The sequence below is a fragment of the Molossus molossus genome, unplaced genomic scaffold (assembly GCF_014108415.1).
Source record: "Molossus molossus isolate mMolMol1 unplaced genomic scaffold, mMolMol1.p scaffold_m16_p_22, whole genome shotgun sequence".
Lineage (NCBI taxonomy): Eukaryota > Metazoa > Chordata > Mammalia > Chiroptera > Molossidae > Molossus > Molossus molossus.
In genome coordinates, this window is record NW_023425358.1 from 13,324,811 (window position 1) to 13,341,957 (window position 17,147).

At 58.1% G+C, this 17,147-nt stretch overlaps 1 protein-coding gene across 1 annotated transcript in view; it reads right to left on the bottom strand.

The window, feature by feature from the left end:
• Positions 1-2,609: 2,609 nt before the first annotated feature.
• Positions 2,610-17,147, bottom strand: part of DCPS (decapping enzyme, scavenger) — a 39,517-nt gene continuing 24,979 nt past the window's right edge. Inside the window, exons 3-6 of the mRNA XM_036276854.1 lie at positions 15,308-15,453; positions 10,195-10,308; positions 5,500-5,610; positions 2,610-2,999 (exon numbers count right to left, since the gene is read on the bottom strand). Of these exons, the coding sequence (XP_036132747.1) occupies positions 2,733-2,999; positions 5,500-5,610; positions 10,195-10,308; positions 15,308-15,453 (638 nt within the window). The 3' untranslated portion in view covers positions 2,610-2,732. The remainder of the gene's footprint in view (positions 3,000-5,499; positions 5,611-10,194; positions 10,309-15,307; positions 15,454-17,147) is intronic.

The following is a 17,147-nucleotide window of genomic DNA, read 5'->3' on the forward strand; positions in this document are numbered from 1 at the left end:
ACAAAGCCAGCCCGTTTTTCCCTGCAGCCTTTTGAGTCTCCGGATGGCCCGGCCAGGTGGCTCCGTTGGTTGGAGCATCATCCGGTACACCGAACGGTGGTGGGTCTGATTCCCAGTTCGGGCACAGACCTAGGTTGCTGTGCACGAGAGGAAACTGATTGATCTTTCTCTCTCTCCCTTCCTCTCCCTCTAAAAATCAATAAACATATCCTTGGGGAAGGATTTTTTAAAAAGGTCCCAGGATTCAGGTAAGATGGCATTGCAGCAAAGGATTTCAGGAGGTGATGAGGGCAAGTAGCTATAACTCAGGTGACAGTCCGCGGGATCCACCACATGGCCCACCCACCTCACGCCTGAGCAGCTGTCTGATAGAGTAAAAGTAAATTTTCTCGTGGGCAGTGACACTGGCCACAGGTGGGGCTCCTGGGGGCGGGAGGCTGAACTCTGGTCTCATCTGGACCAGTTTCCAGCTCGCAGGCTGCACAGACTCCTGGTTACTCCCTGTGGCACCGGGGGAGGGGCTGGGCCCTCTGAAAGCACACTTGACCCTGACACACAGCACCCGCTGTCGCCCAGCACGAGGGCACAGCCAGGCCTCCCGCTGCAACAGCCCTCACCTCCTGTCTCGTCCTGGGCTCGCCCGCCCCCTGGACGATGCTTCTGGAGGGCAGATGGGGCTAGGAGTCCAGTCTGGAGAGGCGGGGAATGCCTCTTAGGCACAGGTCCAGGGAGATGGAGGCCTGTCGCCTGGGAGGCTCCGGCTGTCTTCCTTCTGGTTCAGGATGAGCCACCTGTTCCCCTTTGCCCAGCAACCTCTGTGAAGCCAGATGAGACCCCCACCGAGAGGACTTGATGTTTGGAGAAAGCACACCCCCAGGACTGGGTCCCCCGACTCTGCAGGGAGGGCTTCTCTGGCCTAGCAAGCCCTCCACTCCTGCTCTCGGCATTTGTCTTCATGACAGCTCGGAGGGGTCTCCTCTCCGGACCTGCCCACTAGATTCTTCTTACACAGGGAGAAAAGACAAGCCGGCCCTTTCCAAGCCAGCTGGTCCACTGCTGTCACCTCCACCCGGTGGGGAAAGCAAGCGCCCCCCTACCCATCCCCTTCTAACGCAGCACCCCGGGCTGCCCCCTCAATGCCATTCCATGCACTGTCCTGCTGGGGGCGCACCGGGTGGGCCAGGGTGCCGAGTATTGTCCAGATCCAATGCGTCCTGTGTCTCCCTGGAGTAGCTGCACCAGACTCCCACACACCTGCTTTCAAAGTAGCCTTGTCGTCTGTTTTACTCCCACGTTCACCTGTCTGCCCCACTAGCCCGAGGGTAGGAGCTTTGCATTAGTCATGTTTGTGGGCCCAACCCCCAGGACACTGTCTGGCTCAAGGGTCAATCAAAGGTCAATGATAATACAGCTTCATAATCACACCTGACTCCCGGCAGGTTGCACGCGGATCCTCGAGCCTCCTTCCCCTTCACAATGCAGCAGGCTCAGAACACCTTGGGTCTGTCCGATGTCACGGGTAAATGTTGGCTCCAGAAAGAGACTTCAGACCATCTGTTCACCATTCACCAGTACCCAGGCCAGTGCCTCCCAGTACGTGTTCAGTAAACGTTTGATGAATGAATAAATGGTGCTGGGCTCTGAATCCAGGTCTCCTGGTTCTCAGACCAGGGGGTGCAGAGAGCCACCCACTCCTCTGCCTCATGCTTCCCTTACCACTTAGCAACACCTGACACCTGCCTCCCCACAGCTCCCCGGGCAAGACCCAGAACCTGTCAGTCACACCCAACGAATGAGCACATACCAGCCCCTCTGACCCCAATACACCTGTCTTCTGTGCTGAAGGGTGTCGTGTGTTTAAGCGTGTGCCTTCAACATAGGTGTCCGTGTCCCTGCCCTGCTGAAGCAATGGCAGATGTCACCCTTCCCAGTGAGCCTGTCTGCTCCTTACAGGCCCCCAGCCTGTGGTCCCTTCTCAAGTCCCTTCCTGCCTCAAGATTCCGTGTACGGGACCCAGGGTGCTGCTCATGCCCCAGACCTGCGCCCCCAGGGCCCCTGTGCCCCATGGCACCCATAGCATCTCGCCCTGCTGGTGCACAGCTGGGCGCTTGATCTGGCTGTTCCTGCGAGTCTGTTTGGCTTCCTTCCTCGATAAACTCAAGGCCAGGGTCAAATTTGCTAAGCAAACAACAGAGACAAAGGCAGGCTTCTGGGCTTGCATCACCGATTCTCCTGAACCCTGCGGGCGGCAATCGTTCATCCTTGTCAACAAGTTCACCAGCAGGGGTGACTCACCGCTGGGGGTGACTTCAGTGCTGGGAATGGAAAACAGTGGTGCCATCAAAAATGCTATAGATTATTTCCAGAAAGTTTTCATATTTGCTTGCTCGGGGGCACTCGCAGACACGTGGCCTCGGACCCGTGAGGCAGAAGAGGGCAGTAGAATCAGGACTAACGCTGGGAGAGGCCATCAGACCCTGGACTGGGGACAGGCCTGGCGGCCTCTGGCTCGGCTGAAGCCCCTCCCCCGTCGCGAGGCGGGCCTGCCCACTCCTCCCGAGCCCCTGAGCCCCTGCCTCCCGGCGGCACCGCAGTCCTCCCGGATGAGACCGGTACTTTATTCACACCCGAGGGATAAGCCAGTACAAAACACATTTAGAGAAGTTACTGGGGTGCTAGCCACCCCTCCACCCCAGTCCCACATCTGTGGTCTCTGGGCAGCCCCGGCGCACTCAGCTCTTCTGGGCCTCCTGCAGGAGGGTGAGCAGGGGGTCGTCCGCTCTGAGGGCAAAGGTGAGGGTGCGCTGCTGGTAGTGCGCAGGGTCCTGCTCCAGGTTCTCTATCACGTCCGCCAGCAGGTGGGCTCGCTCCACCGCAGAGCCGGGGGCCTCGAAGCCCAGGGCGGTGAAGTGCACGTGCAGGTGGTAGTAGGAGGGCAGGTAGTGCAGGTACACGCGGAGCCGGTCCCCCCTCACCTGGTATCGCTGCAGGATGGCTTCCTGGGGAGAAGGGAGCAGGGGGAAAGGGTCACCGTGCTGCCCGAACCAGTGCCAGACCCTGCCGTCCTAACCCCAGACTACCTGTGGACAGCCAAGGGACCCTCCCCACAGCCTCTGCCACCGTGTGCTTTGGACCCCCTCTTCCTCCCGGGGGTCAGCGAACGCAGGGGACAGCAGCCGAGCTGGGGCTCTTTCTCCAAAGGAAGGGGACAGTGGCCTGGATCAAACGTCTGCTTCCTCAAACAGTTGCTGCTGGAACCTAGAACGTCCCAGTGCCTACGGGCAGGCCCACAACCCAGACCGAGGGTGGTCTGTGAACACTCAGCACCAAGTGGGCGGGGGAAGCTTGCTCTCCCTTCGGCCTGCACCGCCGTGGAGCTGAGCTGGGAACCTCACGGGGCTGGACTCCCGGTGGGAGGGGACAGCCTGAGTTTGGCCCCTGCTCCCTTGACCTCACCTTGCTCAGGGGTAGAGCTTTTTCTTTTATAAAATTATTTTATTTCCATAACAGGTCTTTTGTGTTTTTTTAAACCCTCACCCAAGGACATGTTCATGGAATTTTAGAGAGAGGGAGAGAGAGAAAGAGAGAGAGACACACACACATCGATGTGTGAGAGAAACATTGATTGGCTGCCTGCTGCACACGCCCTGACCAGGGCTGGGGGTCAAACCCACAAGTTAGGTATGTGCCCTGACCGGGAATCAAATCTGTGACCTTTCAGTGTATGGGATGGTGCTCCAACCAATTAAGCCACACTGGCCAGGGGAGGAGCAAGGCTTTTAATTTTGTTTTTTTTAATCCTCACCCAAGGACATTTTTCTATTTATCTTCAGATAGAGTGGGAGGGAGGGAGACAGAGAAACATTTATAAACATCTAGGCGAGAGGGACACATCGATGGGTTGCCTCCCACACGACCCTGATCAGGGCTGGGGACAAATTGCAACCGAGGTGCGTGCCCTTGACTGGAATCGAACCCGCAACTCTTTGGTCTGCGGGCCAATGCTCTAACCGCTAGCGCAGGAGTAGGGCTTTTTTTAATCAACCCCCTTTTCTGGAGTCTCCAAGGCCTGGAGTTAAGAGGAGACCCTGGTTTCCATTGTGGGCAAATCCCTAAGGAGGTCAGAGAAGAGAAAAAACTAGGGCCTCAGTGGGCTCAGAACGCACCCAGAACTGCATTCTGTACTTGGAGCTCCCCCCGGATCTCCGCAGCGGGGTGAGACCAGGGCCGGCCCACCCAGGGCCTTCCTGGGACGAGCAGGGCATTGAGGGCGCTGTCTGGCTCCTCGCAGGGAGATGCCCCTCTCTGCCCCCACAGGCTGTTTTAGGAGGAAGAGACAAGTCTCTGCGAGCACAGACGGGCAGCCGGCTGGGAGGGCAGGAGGGCAGGAGGGCAGGCCACGAGGGCACTGGCAGGGAGCGGGGTCGAGGTTAGCGGAGAGCAGACCCAGGCGGAGCCTTTCCTCCGCGTGCACCCAGCCTCGGAGCAGCTCCTGTCGACAGAGCACCCGTGACGGCCAGGCCGCGGCACGGGGTGTGTGGGGCACCTCCAAATGTTTCAGAGTGGAAAAGTGCTGAGAACCGCCTCACAGAATGGAGGGTTCAGAAGAATCCTAACTGGTTATCAAGGCCAGGATGGTGAGGCCGAGGTCAGCCAGCAGGCTTGGGTCAAAATGTCAGAACCAGGGCCACATCCCTGGATTCTAGTCTCTCTTCCCCACCTTCCCTCCTCAAGGCTCCTTTATCTTTTCTTATTTTTTTATTTTTTTTATCCTCACCCGAGGACATTTTTGCATTTATCTTCAGACAGAATGGGAGGGAGAGAAACATCGATGTGAGAGAGACACATCGAGTGGCTGCCACCCACACGACCCCACCCAGGGCCGGGGACAAACTGCAACCAAGGTACATGCCCTTAGCGGGAACCGAACCCGGGACTCTGGTCCGTGGGCCAATGCTCTACCCACTGAGCCAACCAGCCAGGGCCAGGGCTCCTTTTAGCACCCCTGAAATGTATTTGGTTCAATGAACACCCCAGAGCTCGTGTCCCTGATTCCGGGAGCCAGAGAGCGCAGTCTCCACCCTCAGGCCAGCTGAGGAGGTAGCCGCAGTCACGCACCGGGGCCGGCGGCCCAGCGGCCCAGAAGCACGGCTGGCGTGATGTGGCCGTCGCAGGCGAGGCGGGCTATCCCGGAGGGGCGGGTGTCCCAGGTAGGACCTGCCAGAGAAGGGCAGGGGCCAAAGTGGGGACCCAAGACGAGGAGGACAAGTGTGGGGTGAGGAAAGGTGGCTGAACATGGAACTGGAAGGTGGGGCAGGACCAGGTGGCAAGGCCTTGGGAGCCCATCAGTAGAGCCTGTGTGTAGCCCCACACTGACGCCCAGAAAGAAGCCCCAATGCAGACATCCTTCTGGGCAGGGTGAGCAAAGTGGTACCGGAAACACCTGAAATCGGGGTGCAATTACTCTGGCTGCCATGTGGTTCGGCCGGGACGACTCACCTGCCCCTCCCGGAGGATGTTCCTGAGCAGCGGCAGGTGCTCTGCAGTGAGGTCCCGGAGCGACCTGACGCCCCGGCGATGGCAGATGGCAATCAGGTACAGGTCATCCAGCTGCAGAGACCAGGTACAGGAGGCTCAGCAGTGACAGAGCCAGGGGAGGGCACCAATCCTGGAATTCCCCAGGGAAGCCACAGAGCGCCCCCCCCAGGCCTCCAGTGCCAGCCACAGCCAGCCCGGGGACCCCACAGCAGGACCGAAGCCCAGCGATGTGGCAGTCCACATGCAAGGCGAGTGGCGGTCTACGGAATGGACTCCTGTTCGCTCCTCCTGCTGAAGAACATCCGGTGGGAGTATCCATATGCTCCAGGAGCTGATGGGGTGCAGGAAAGTGCAGGGACAACTCCTTTCCTCCGAGCTTATGGTCCACTCGCGTGTACACAGCGACACTGAGACATGAAGTGACGGGCACAGGGAGCACGGGGGGGAGGAAAGACTGTCTAGTGAGGGCCATCGAGAGGCTTCCAGAAAGCAGGCAGGGGACCTGGGCCTTGAAGAGCTGGGTTAGGCTTCAGAGGAAGGGCACGCAGGGAGGGGCAGTAAGAGCGGAGGCTCGGAGGCAGGACAGCGCAGGCCAAGGGGAGTCAACACCGGCTGTGCGGAGTGAAGGCACGTGGGCAGGTGGAAAGGGACCTGGGGCCAGCTCAGCAGTGACCGTTACCAGAGCCTTGTCAACCCTTCGCTCTCTTCCCGTCTCCCAGGGCTCACCTGGAGGTCACACCAGTACCAAGAACCAAAGCCAACAAGATCTTGCTCAGTGCAGCAAATGAACTCTTCCCGTGGCCCAGAATAGGTCCCCACGGCCCCGCACCCAAACCCTGGCCTTGGCGGGTCACCACATCCCTGGGCGAGGCCGGCCCCAGACGCCAGGCTCCGGGAGAGGCTGGGGACACTCCAGCAGCACTCAGCCCTGCAGTCTGAGCTGCCCGATCATCTGGGGACCCAACCGAATCCTGAAGGGCCCCAATTTAAGGTTAGAATGAGATCTTCCATATGGTACCTGGTTTCCAACTGTGCCTCTTCCTGTCATAGACTCTCCTCTGCCTGAGTCCCGGGCTCTCTGGGGCTCTCTGCCCCACACCTGCGGCAGAGGGCCCAGGGGAACCTCCGGCAGAGGACAAGGTTGTGCCGGCCGAGGCCTGTGTGCCCAGTCCCTTCTGTGCTCTCCCTTTTCGTGACATGTGTCCAGGACATTCACTCCCTCACTAGATAGAGGCCCAAGAAGAAGCCAGGAAACAGAACTGTTTAAACTTGGGGTGTGTGTGTCTGTGGGTGTCTTCGGCTGTTCCATGTGTCACTATCACAGGACTCCGAATAATGGCAGCGTTTGTTTTCCATGAGGTCTGCTGACAAATCCAAACACAGCATTCAGTCACACTCTCCGCTCCACTGAGCAGAATGAGGAACGAGGCCTGGCGCCCACAGCCGGGTGCGGAGGGAAGAGAAAACCGTTCTTTGATGTGAGACACTACCCCAGGTTTTCTGCAGGCAGCCACGGGCCTCTGGCCCAGAGAAATGATCTGAAAAAGCTAGAGAAGGGGCAGGTGAGGGTCTCAGATTGGCACCCCATGAGGTGGCCCATCAATCACTCTGGGAGAAGATTTCATCAACCTGTTTTTCTTTTTTTTTTGGTTAATCCTCACCCAAGGATATTTTTCCATTGATTTTTTTTTTTTTTTTTAGATAGAATGGAAGGGAGGGATGGGGAAGAGAGAGAGAGAGAGAAAGAAACATCAATGTGAGAGAGAGACATCGACTGGTTACCTCCCCACACCACCCCAACTGGGGCCGGGGATCGAACCCGCAATCCTTCGGTCAGAAGGCCGACGTGCTAACCACTAAGAAAACTGGCCAGGGCAATCACCCTCTTTTTACAGGGCAGAACAGTGAACTCGAAGTGACAGCTCCCTAGCTCGGGCTAAGGGTAAGAGGAGACTGGCGAAGCTGTGGAGAACCACCCTCCGTCTCTGGAGCCTCTCAGAGGAGAGTTTCCGGTCGGAGAACCTTAGATCAAAGAACCGAAGTCATATGAACTGAAAGTGTGAGTGTGTCTATAAACACGAACACACGTGCTTAATGTGCATGCTGCAAAGACGATCTCTGGAAGGACAAAGAAACGATCTCCTGGGGAAGGGCAGTGGGGGAACTGGGTGAGGGAACACACTTGCACTGCACACCCTTTGTGCTCTGCATCTGTACCATGAGCGTGTGCAAGCCAGACCTATGGGAAACGAGCAAAACAGGCAGGTGATCTCTTCGGAGAACGGAGCGAGGGATTTAGGACTCCAGGAAGGCAGAGGAGCTGGCAAACGTTGGGACCGCGTAGACATCTGTGGAATGATGGATGGGTATCGGAATACGGACAAAGGATCTCTCCAGTGCGGAGCCATCGGCTGCGGGGCTGCATATGGACAAAGTGCCTAGAGATGTTTCCAGGAACAGCAGCAGGAGGGGACTCCAGGGGGCCGGAGGCCTCCTCAAAGAAAATGCCTGTGCACCTCCCTCCTTCACCCTCCCTGATGGGAGAGCAGATGTCCAGCCTGGCCTGTCCCTGTGGGATCCACTGCCTAGCAGTCAGGGAACTGTCGATTTTAGTGTTCTGTCACAGGTCAAGGGTTTGGGACAATGACATATGGTACTACCAAGAGACAAGAGCTAATAAAGCAAAGTTTAAGAACACTGGCACTGCCCAGGCCGGTGTGACTCAGACCAAGGACTGGAGGGTCACGGGTTTGATTCCTGGTCGAGGGCACATCCCTGGGTTGCAGGTTCAATCCCCGGCCCCGTTGGGGTCGTGCAGGAGGCAGCCAGTTGATGTCTGTCTGTCACTCTCTCTCCCCCTCCCTTCCTCCCTTCTACTTTATATAAAATAAAATTTAAAAATCAATGGAAAAATATCCTCAGGTGAGGATTAACAAAAACAGACATAAAAACAATGAATGGCACCTATATTGCCATCAAGGAAGCCTGACATTTAAAAAAATGTTGTTATTGAATTGAGAGAGAAGGAGAGGGGATGAAGGAGGGAGGAAAAGGTCAGAACGACGCTGACTTCCGTTCTCAGTGCTGTGCGCTTCCAGAAGGAAGCACAGGTCTGTCTTCTGGCCCCACATGGCCCTCAGACCACCACCCTCCGCAGTCCCAAGCTCTCGTCTTCACGGTCTCGTGAGCCAGAGGTCCCTCCTGCCCCGCCCCCACCTCCAGTGACCCAGCCTGCAACCCAGGACCTCCAGGCGCAGGGCTGCTGAGGGGCAGACAGGGCTTGTGCAAAGGCATCGCCCAGAGCTGCCGCTAGCATCCCTAGAGCCTTGTCCCAGCTCCCTCCTGTCCGCCAGTCCTGGCATCCTCCATGGGCCTGAGGTGGGGCTGAGCTGCGGGGAGGGGGAGTGGGCGCAGGAGTTCTCTCAGCCTCTCTCCATCCACTACAACACCCCGCACTTTGATCTTACCTGGTTCTACAAACCATCATGCAGCGCTCAACTCCTGAAACTCCCTTCATCCCTACCACCCCTCGAGCCACGGTCAGGAACTACCAGAAGCCTCCCGTAAGAGACAGCTGGCACCCACTGGCCTGTGTGCCTGAGCTGAGGTGCTGGCCCTCTGCCCCAGCCACAGGCTCCCAGCCCCCAGTTTGGGGCAGTGGTAGGCAGGTCTAGAAACCAAATCTAAACCAAGCAAACTGCAGGGGAGTTCAGTTATGGCCCAAAGGCCTCAGGGGCAGGCCAGAGCCAAGAGGGAAGAAGGCAGGCGTCCGGGAGGTGGCGAGGGCCCAGCCTCCAGAATGACGTCTGCATGTCTCATGACTGCATGTCTCATGAAGGGCCCACCCAAAAGCAGAACGGAAACCCAAGTCCAGTTAGAGGAGGGGCCTTTCTCTATCTATTCCCACTTCCCACTCAGCAAGTCCACATCTGGCTTCCGTGGCCTCCCCGCCCTGGCCCGGCCCTGCCCTGCGCAGGCCGAGCCGGCCGACTCCGTGTGCGGCGGCAGCCACACTTCCCGGGAGACGCTGCCTGTTTGGGCTGTCCGGGTGGGTGACACACACGGGCGACGGTGCGCTGTGACTCGGGGTGGGCAGGTGCAGGGGAGTGAGGATGGCAGGACAGTGGTGACAGAGACCACAGAGGCCTGGAGAGGGACGGGGGAGAAGGTGGCTCCGCTGGAAACCTGCTCCTCAGTAGGGAGACCAGGAACAAAGCCGACAGGCTCGGGTGCAGGCGTGGGGGCACCTCAGGTTGTTCACCGTGACTGCTGCCTGTCACTGCGTCCGACCATGAGCTGGCCTGGATCTGCTGGTGTCCAGGGGGCGAGGAGGAGCAAACGGTTCACCACAAGCTTTAGAAAGTGAGAGTGGCCACCCAAGCCACTTGGCTAGTTAAGGAGCAGCTCATGTGGTTATGTAAACATTGCCTCATCCCTGCCCCACATACAGCGGTGGGGTGGGGCGGGGCGGGGCCTGGAGGAGACAGAAGGAAGCATAAACACGTGTGCATCAGCCTGCAGAGCCCAGACCTCTCCTGTTGGTTAATTACAAGCTGCTCAGAGGTGGGAAGAAGGTGGCCTCAGGTAGGAGGGAGGGGGTCAGCGACCTGGAGCAGGGTCCTCTGAGAGCAGAGAAGCCCAGCGGGAAAGCCCTACCTGCTGCTGGTTCCACTTGAGGTCGGGGATGAGGACAAAGCCGTCAGAGGGATCTGGGTTCTCAAAGACAATCCGGTCGGCTTCAGCCTTCTTGTCGAGAATGTTGTACACCCACTGGAAGAACAGGGAGAGAGAGGGGTTCCTATCCAGTCACCACCCCTTGGACAGACCCCCCAGACTGGGCTAGGGAAGCTCTCTGGCCCCTCCAGGAAGGACGGCCACACTCAGGCTGCCCTGTCCCCCAGGATCTGCTCTCAGGGCCCAGAAGAGCTCTCCCCTGCGGCACCACTGCGGACACTCGGTCCCCACCCACCCAAGGCCCTGCATGCAGATGGTGCTGGCTCCTCCGGCTCTTCCTGGCCAGCGGTGCGCACGCGCTCTGCTGTGCTCACGGAACTAGGGAGAGCCGTCCAGGGCCCGTCCCGCATCATTCAGGACCAAGCAAATGATCAGGTTGGGAGTTCCCTTTGCACAGGAAGCTGGCTCCATGCCCAGGCAGGTTCTAGAAACTAAGGTGTGTGGGTTTCCTGCCCCGCTGGGCTCTGAGTGGGGGATGAGCACCTCCGCCCACCTGGAGCCACGGCTGACATGGTCCCTGCGTAACAAGCAGACCTGAAGGCCACCTTTCTCGTCAGCCCAGGACTTCGGGCCCTCGCACACACCCTTCGATCCGCTGCTGTCCAGACTCCAGGGACCCGTTAGTGCCGTGGGCACTGCGTGGGTGCAAGGACAGCAGTTTCCAGTCGAGGTCCAGATGGCCTCGCCACAGCAAGGGCAGCAAGGCCGTTCTCACAGGGCTCGGCCCCCGGCCTGATCCTCAGCACTCCTCCCCCCCAGCTCTGGGCACCCTCTGCGAACCAGACTGCCTTTCAGGTCGGCGAGCTGTCAGACGTCCTAGTGAGGACCCCACTGGGAGCCACAGCAAGGTCAGCAAGGCCGTTCTCACAGGGCTCGGCCCCCGGCCTGATCCTCAGCACTCCTCCCCCCCAGCTCTGAGCACCCTCTGTGAACCAGACTGCCTTTCAGGTTGGCGAGCTGTCAGACGTCCTAGCGAGGACCCCACTGGGAGCCAGGTGAGCAAGGCCGTCCTCACAGGGCTCGGCCCCCAGCCTGATCCTCAGCACTCCTCCCCCCCAGCTCTGGGCACCCTCTGTGAACCAGACTCCTTTCAGGTCGGCGAGCTGTCAGACGTCCTAGCGAGGACCCCACTGGGAGCCAGAGGGCAGTGGCCGGGCTCACACAGCTGCCCCTCCACTTGGCAGTCACGAAGGGCCTCCAAGCTCATGGAGGGGTGAACCGGGAGGTCAGGGCACTGACACCAACAGACAGGGGAGGGCTCCTCTGCCCACTCCCAGCAGGGGCCAGGGGCGGGGCTAGTTTAGAGCCGGCCCACCTCACCCCTGGAGTCCGCACCTCGGGCTCTCCGCAGCTCTTGGCCAGCGTGGCCAAGGTCGAGGGCAGCCACCTGAGATGGAGAGTTAGGGAGCAGGGGGCGCCTGCCTGGGAAGAGCTAGGCCTCCCAGTCCCCCGGTAAGACCCACACACAGGTCACCTGTGGTCCACCACTACGAAGAAAAAAGGTCACACTTCCGAGAAGAGCCTGGCTGCACTATGTCCTGGGAAGGATTTGGAGGATGAGGGGACCAAAAGTTTTGCCTTTTGAGATACTGAATTTTAAGCTGATGATTAAGAAACAGGACTCAGAACTCTGACCCTCCGTCCTCTCCCAACTAAGAGATGCAGAGTAAACCTACTCCAAGAAGCAATCGGATGCCCACCTTAGCAGCCTTATTTGAACTGAGCGTGGTAGGTGGAGGCTACCGCCTGACTGGGGAAGGGAGAGCGGATGAGGGCAGAGGACACGGTGCGGATCGAAGGGCGAGACTGAAGTGGCTGCGAGAACGGAGCAGCCAGTGACACCCGGCAGTGGGGTGAGGAGCCAAGTCTCACTCTGTGCCAGGCCCTGCTCCGGTGCGGCACGGGGACTGTCCTCACAGCAATCTGGGAATTCGGGGCTGTGAGCACCCCATTTTGCAGGTAAGAGAAAAGCAGGGGCAAGAGGGTTCATATAATTCTGACCCAGACCCTGGTCTGGGAGCCCACACTCCAGACCACCTGGGGAAGAGCGGGAGGGGCCTAAATCCACAGGGAGTCTCAGCCAGGACCCGGATGAGAAACGGAGACCAAGGAACAGGATCCACACAAATCCTAGGGGGGTGACACCCTCTGAAAGCAAGGCTGGGAGACGGCCACGCGATGAGGACGGGCCTGTGAGTGGGGACTGACGGCTCCGGGTGGCAGTAAGTGACACTGCAGCTCCCTCCGGGCCCTCCTCCCAGGACATCTTGCTCCCTTCGTGCTCCTGCTTCTCTGCTCACCCGCCCGCTGGCCCGTCTGGCCGCCCTTTACCTGCCTGCACCTCAGGTGTCTCAGCTCTGCAGTATCCCATCCTGTGCCCCAGAACTGCCACCTGTGTGCACACAATGGCGGCTGCCATTCTGGCGCCTGCTCTGTGCTGGAAACAGCGGCAGGCACGTGATACATGGCACCTCTCTCCATTCCCGCCGGGACTGTGGTCGCATTTCCCAGGCAAGCTACTGGGCTTCTGAAGGGAAGGACAGTGTCCCACTGCTCTGAGACGGCAGAGTGAGAGCCCAGACCTGGCTGACGCCGAAGCCTCCACTCAGTGACTCACCGACTGGCATTTCAGACGGAGGCTCTCGCGCTCGGAATGCAGACATCCCCCTGCGTTTTCCGGGGCGTTTTTACTAGAAGTTACAAGTACCAAATGTGAGGAGCCAAGCAGAGACCCGACCCTGAGACCTGGCTTAGAATTCTCATCTCCGAAGGGCTGTTGTAAGATTTTTCGAGGTGATGCGCGTAAAATGCTTTGAACAGTTCCTGGCACCTTGCGAAGACTCAGGAAGTCCCAAACTGAACTCCCTGTCTCCCACATAAACCCTCTTGAAACCTGGCTAACAATCCTACTGTCTGTCCACTCGTTGCCCAGGCTGGACCTGGTCCATGCCAGGCTCTTCCCTTACCTCCACCTCTACCAGTTCCTAAATCCTACCTCTCCAGTTGCTCCAAAGCCCCCTCTGCTCGGCCTCGGTTCAGACCACGCTGGCTTTCAGAGTCCTCCTCTTCCACTCTCCGCACCCCCACGGACTCCTGAACCCTGGTCACCTTCCACACGTGATCACACCGTTCAGGGGACCCTCATGGGCTATGGCAATCGTTCTCAAATCTGATGACCAGTAGAAACAGAGATATTTTAAAGTCCAGATTTCTCAGCTCCACTCCCTGGACACTTTGATTCAGCAGATATAAACAAGGTTTTGTATCTTAAAAAATCCCACCAAGCAACCCTGCCAGTCAGCAAGGTGGGGGACCGCCTGGACAAAGTGCCCCTCCTGGCCTTTGGTTGTCTCCTGCTGACCCTCAAGCTCCCCAGTCCTCTGAGCCTCCGTATTTACTCTTCCCTCCACCTGGAATGCCCTATCTGCCTTGTCCACCTGGTAAACTTCTATTTGTACCTTAAGACCCAGCTGGAGGCCCTGGCCAGTCTGGCCCAGTGGTGAGAGCGTCCTCTGTGAAGCCCCCACTGTCTGAGCTGGTCACGCCCGCTCTGCGCCACCACTGCACCTCGTATTCAAACCCCCAAGGTACTGATCTCATTACATGGCAGCTGTCAGACTAGAGAAAACGAGGCATTGCAGTGCTCACTGTGGTGACCCCCCGCCCCCGAGCCTGGCACAGGGCCTGGTGCATAGTAGATGCTCAATAATGATGAGTGTTGCCAGTTAAGCTGAGTGCTTATAAACTTGCTAGAAACAGCCAAGAAAGAATACACTGGTGCTCATGTCAAAGCTGGTAGAGCAGAATTTTGTTGTAATATTTCCCAAAAGGATCTTATCAGTGATGTATAAGAAGGTACAAAGGTGACTCACACTGACTACATTAAGGGCTCGGATCCCATAGAGGTACAACCAGTACACAGAATGTATATTCCAGGAGATTCCGCTGGGATCCCGACAGCAGAAGCTATCTAGGAAGATGGACACACATCTCCTTCCCACTTAGAAGACAAGAGTAAGTGCTGGGACTTTAAAAAATCCAGCCAGCTTGAGCCAGAGGAACCTTGTGCAAATAGGGCACAGGGGAACCACCGCTAACAGCCACGCTGGGGACGAGGGCTGTGGGCACACAGGGCCTCCGCCCAGCCTGCCAACGTCCCCCTCCTTCCTCCTCCTGAGCACGCTCACCCCACACTGCCCCTACACGCAGGACGCCCACCCTTCTTTTGGTTTGGGAGAAATGGCTGTGAGTTTCCCACATTAGAACACCCTCCAGCACTGTGACCCGAATCCCGGGGAGAGTGAGTGATAGAGACGGAGACGGTGAGAGCCAGTGAGGAGCACGAAGCCAACTCCTCTGCCATGCTTAACCCCGAGTGCTCACCCGGGGCCAGTCCCAGGCAGGAGCGCTGGTTGGTGTCGGGTCTGTGCCGAGGAGAAATCAGGATCTCTTAGCAAAACGGCCTTGTATCCGGCCCAGTCCCTGAAGACACTGAGAGACGCAGCCAAGCCCCAACACAGCCCCTGGGAGAAAAGGCCTGACCTCAGCCCCGGGGGACAGGGTCCTGCTCTCCATGGAATGAATGCATGGGGGTGTTCTCCCTGAGATTCAGCTCCTGGAGGCTGGGTCACTGCGGCCAGAACCAGGGATGAAAGTCTGGCCGGGGAGCCTCACAGGCGTCCGTGCAGACATGTGCGAGGGCGCGGCCCCTCCGAGACTGTCAGGCTGCTGCAGAGCAGGTGCCGGCTCTCCAACGACTAGTTGCTCTGAGACCCCCGGAGCCTCAAGGGCATGCCCAAGGCCACCTCTGCAGGACTTTTTATGCCACCTTCCTGCCGAGTTTTCTCCACAGCACTCATGACTTCACGTCTCGTGTGCTGCCGGCTTCCCGCACAAGGAGGGAAGCCGAGAGGCAGGCGCTCCACTCTCGGCCATCGCCCCACCGCCTGTGTGTGGAGCAGGGCCAGCTCCGGGTACGAGGCTTGAGAGAGATACACAGCACTCCATACTGACCCTCTGGGCCAGTCCACGTCACCTGGATGCTGAGGCTCTGGGACTCCAGGTGGGGCAAGGTGATGCTCTTGTAATCGCCTCCTGTCTCTCGAACCAGGCGGAGGTCCTGGCGCAGGTACTTCTGCAGGTGTTTCTCTGTGGCTGGGTAAACCACGGTTGTCTTTACATCTGCAACGACACATGACCCGGGACTATAGAGTGAGGCCCACTCTCTGTACAGTCCTGTCACACTCTGGGCCCCCCCACGGAAAGAGGACGACCTCTGCCCTGCCTCTGATTCCCTGGCAAAGGCAGCCAAAGGCTGAGGTTCTAGTCACCCATGATCCACTCCCACGAGGTGCCTTGTGCCACTGAATTCTAATGCTGCTCAGAATCTGGAAAACAAGTCTCCCTACCCCTCGTCCTTCCCCCTCTATTTTATAGGCACAGAAGCGAAAGGTTTCAGACTGTTTACCAACCAGATTTATATGAATGTGGGTTTTCAAAGCTGAAAATCTGGTTCAGAGCAAAGTAGTCCTCTGAACACCAAGCAGTAGAGGATAGCACAGTGGTCAGAGGCACGGGCCCTGGCGCCTGACTGGATTCAAGTCCTGTCTCCTCTGCTCCTTCTTTGGGACCCGGACACTGATCCAGTTACTTAACCTTTCCCATTGCCCCTACTTCCCATCTGTCACCAGAGCATTACAGTTCCTATGTCAGGGAGGATTAAGCAAGTTAATACCTATGAAGCACATAGCAAACATTTGTTCTGTAAATGCTGGCTATTTTGTTGTTGTTAATCCTCACCGAGGATATTTTCCCACTGATTTTTAGAGAGTGGAAGGGGGTGGAGGAGAGAGGGAGACAGAAAGAAACATCAATGTGAGAGAGACACATCATTCAGCCTGGGTTCAAATCCTGACTCTGCACTTAGTAGCTGTGTAACCTTGGGCTGTTGTGAGAAGTCAATAAGCAGGAGATGGGAAACATGTAAAAAGTGCCCTTTCCCCCCAATACAAAGTGCTCCTCCGACACCAGCTCTCATTCTCGGGCTCACGGTTATTCCAATTCCCTGGGCTGGGCCATGGGGAGGAAAACCATGGGCCACGGCGCTCCCTCAGCATGGGGGAGACGGGCAGGGGACAAAGGCAGAACTAAGGCTGGAGAGCAGCCTAGCCCTCCTGGCAATGCACACACAGCCCTGTGCTCAGTCTGGGGCTCCCTGGCTGGCCTCCAAGCATGCCCTGTCTGCCAAGGCTTGTCAAAGACTGCCCGGCCACCCAGGGTGCTGGGGAAACAGGCACCTCACCAGGCCAGCCCCCTCCTGCCTTCCCCTCAATGGTAGGGAAAAATACAGACATTTTCAACTGCTCACCTCCTGCCGTCTGTCCTTCCTTTCCTGGATGCAGCAACACCTGCCTGGGTGCAGAAACCCCACAGCTGTACTCAGGGCCCTCAGAGCCAGTCAGTGCTGGGGGCCAGCCTCTGGGGGCCACTACCACAAGTCCAGACTCTCACGTGCTGGCGTCAGGGGTGGGGCTGGCTGAGTTCCAAATCCTCCTGAAGGGCTGACCCCTCACACCTGGACTGTCTACTGGCTCCCTATCGTGGTCAACATGGCCCTCCATCACCATGCCCAGACCTCTCCCCAAACTCAGGTACTACCGTTCTCCTCCTTGATATCTCTGCTGCAGCCAAACCTATCTCCTTACGTTTTCACTAAATCACATCAAACATGTGTCCATGTCTAGGACTTGTACCAGCTGTTTCCACTGCTGGGCAGGCCTCCCTCCTAAGCCACGGCTGCTCCCTTGCATCATGCTGGTCTCTGCCCAAAGGGCGGCTCCTCGGAGCTCTTGGACAGCCTGGCTAAAGAAGCACCC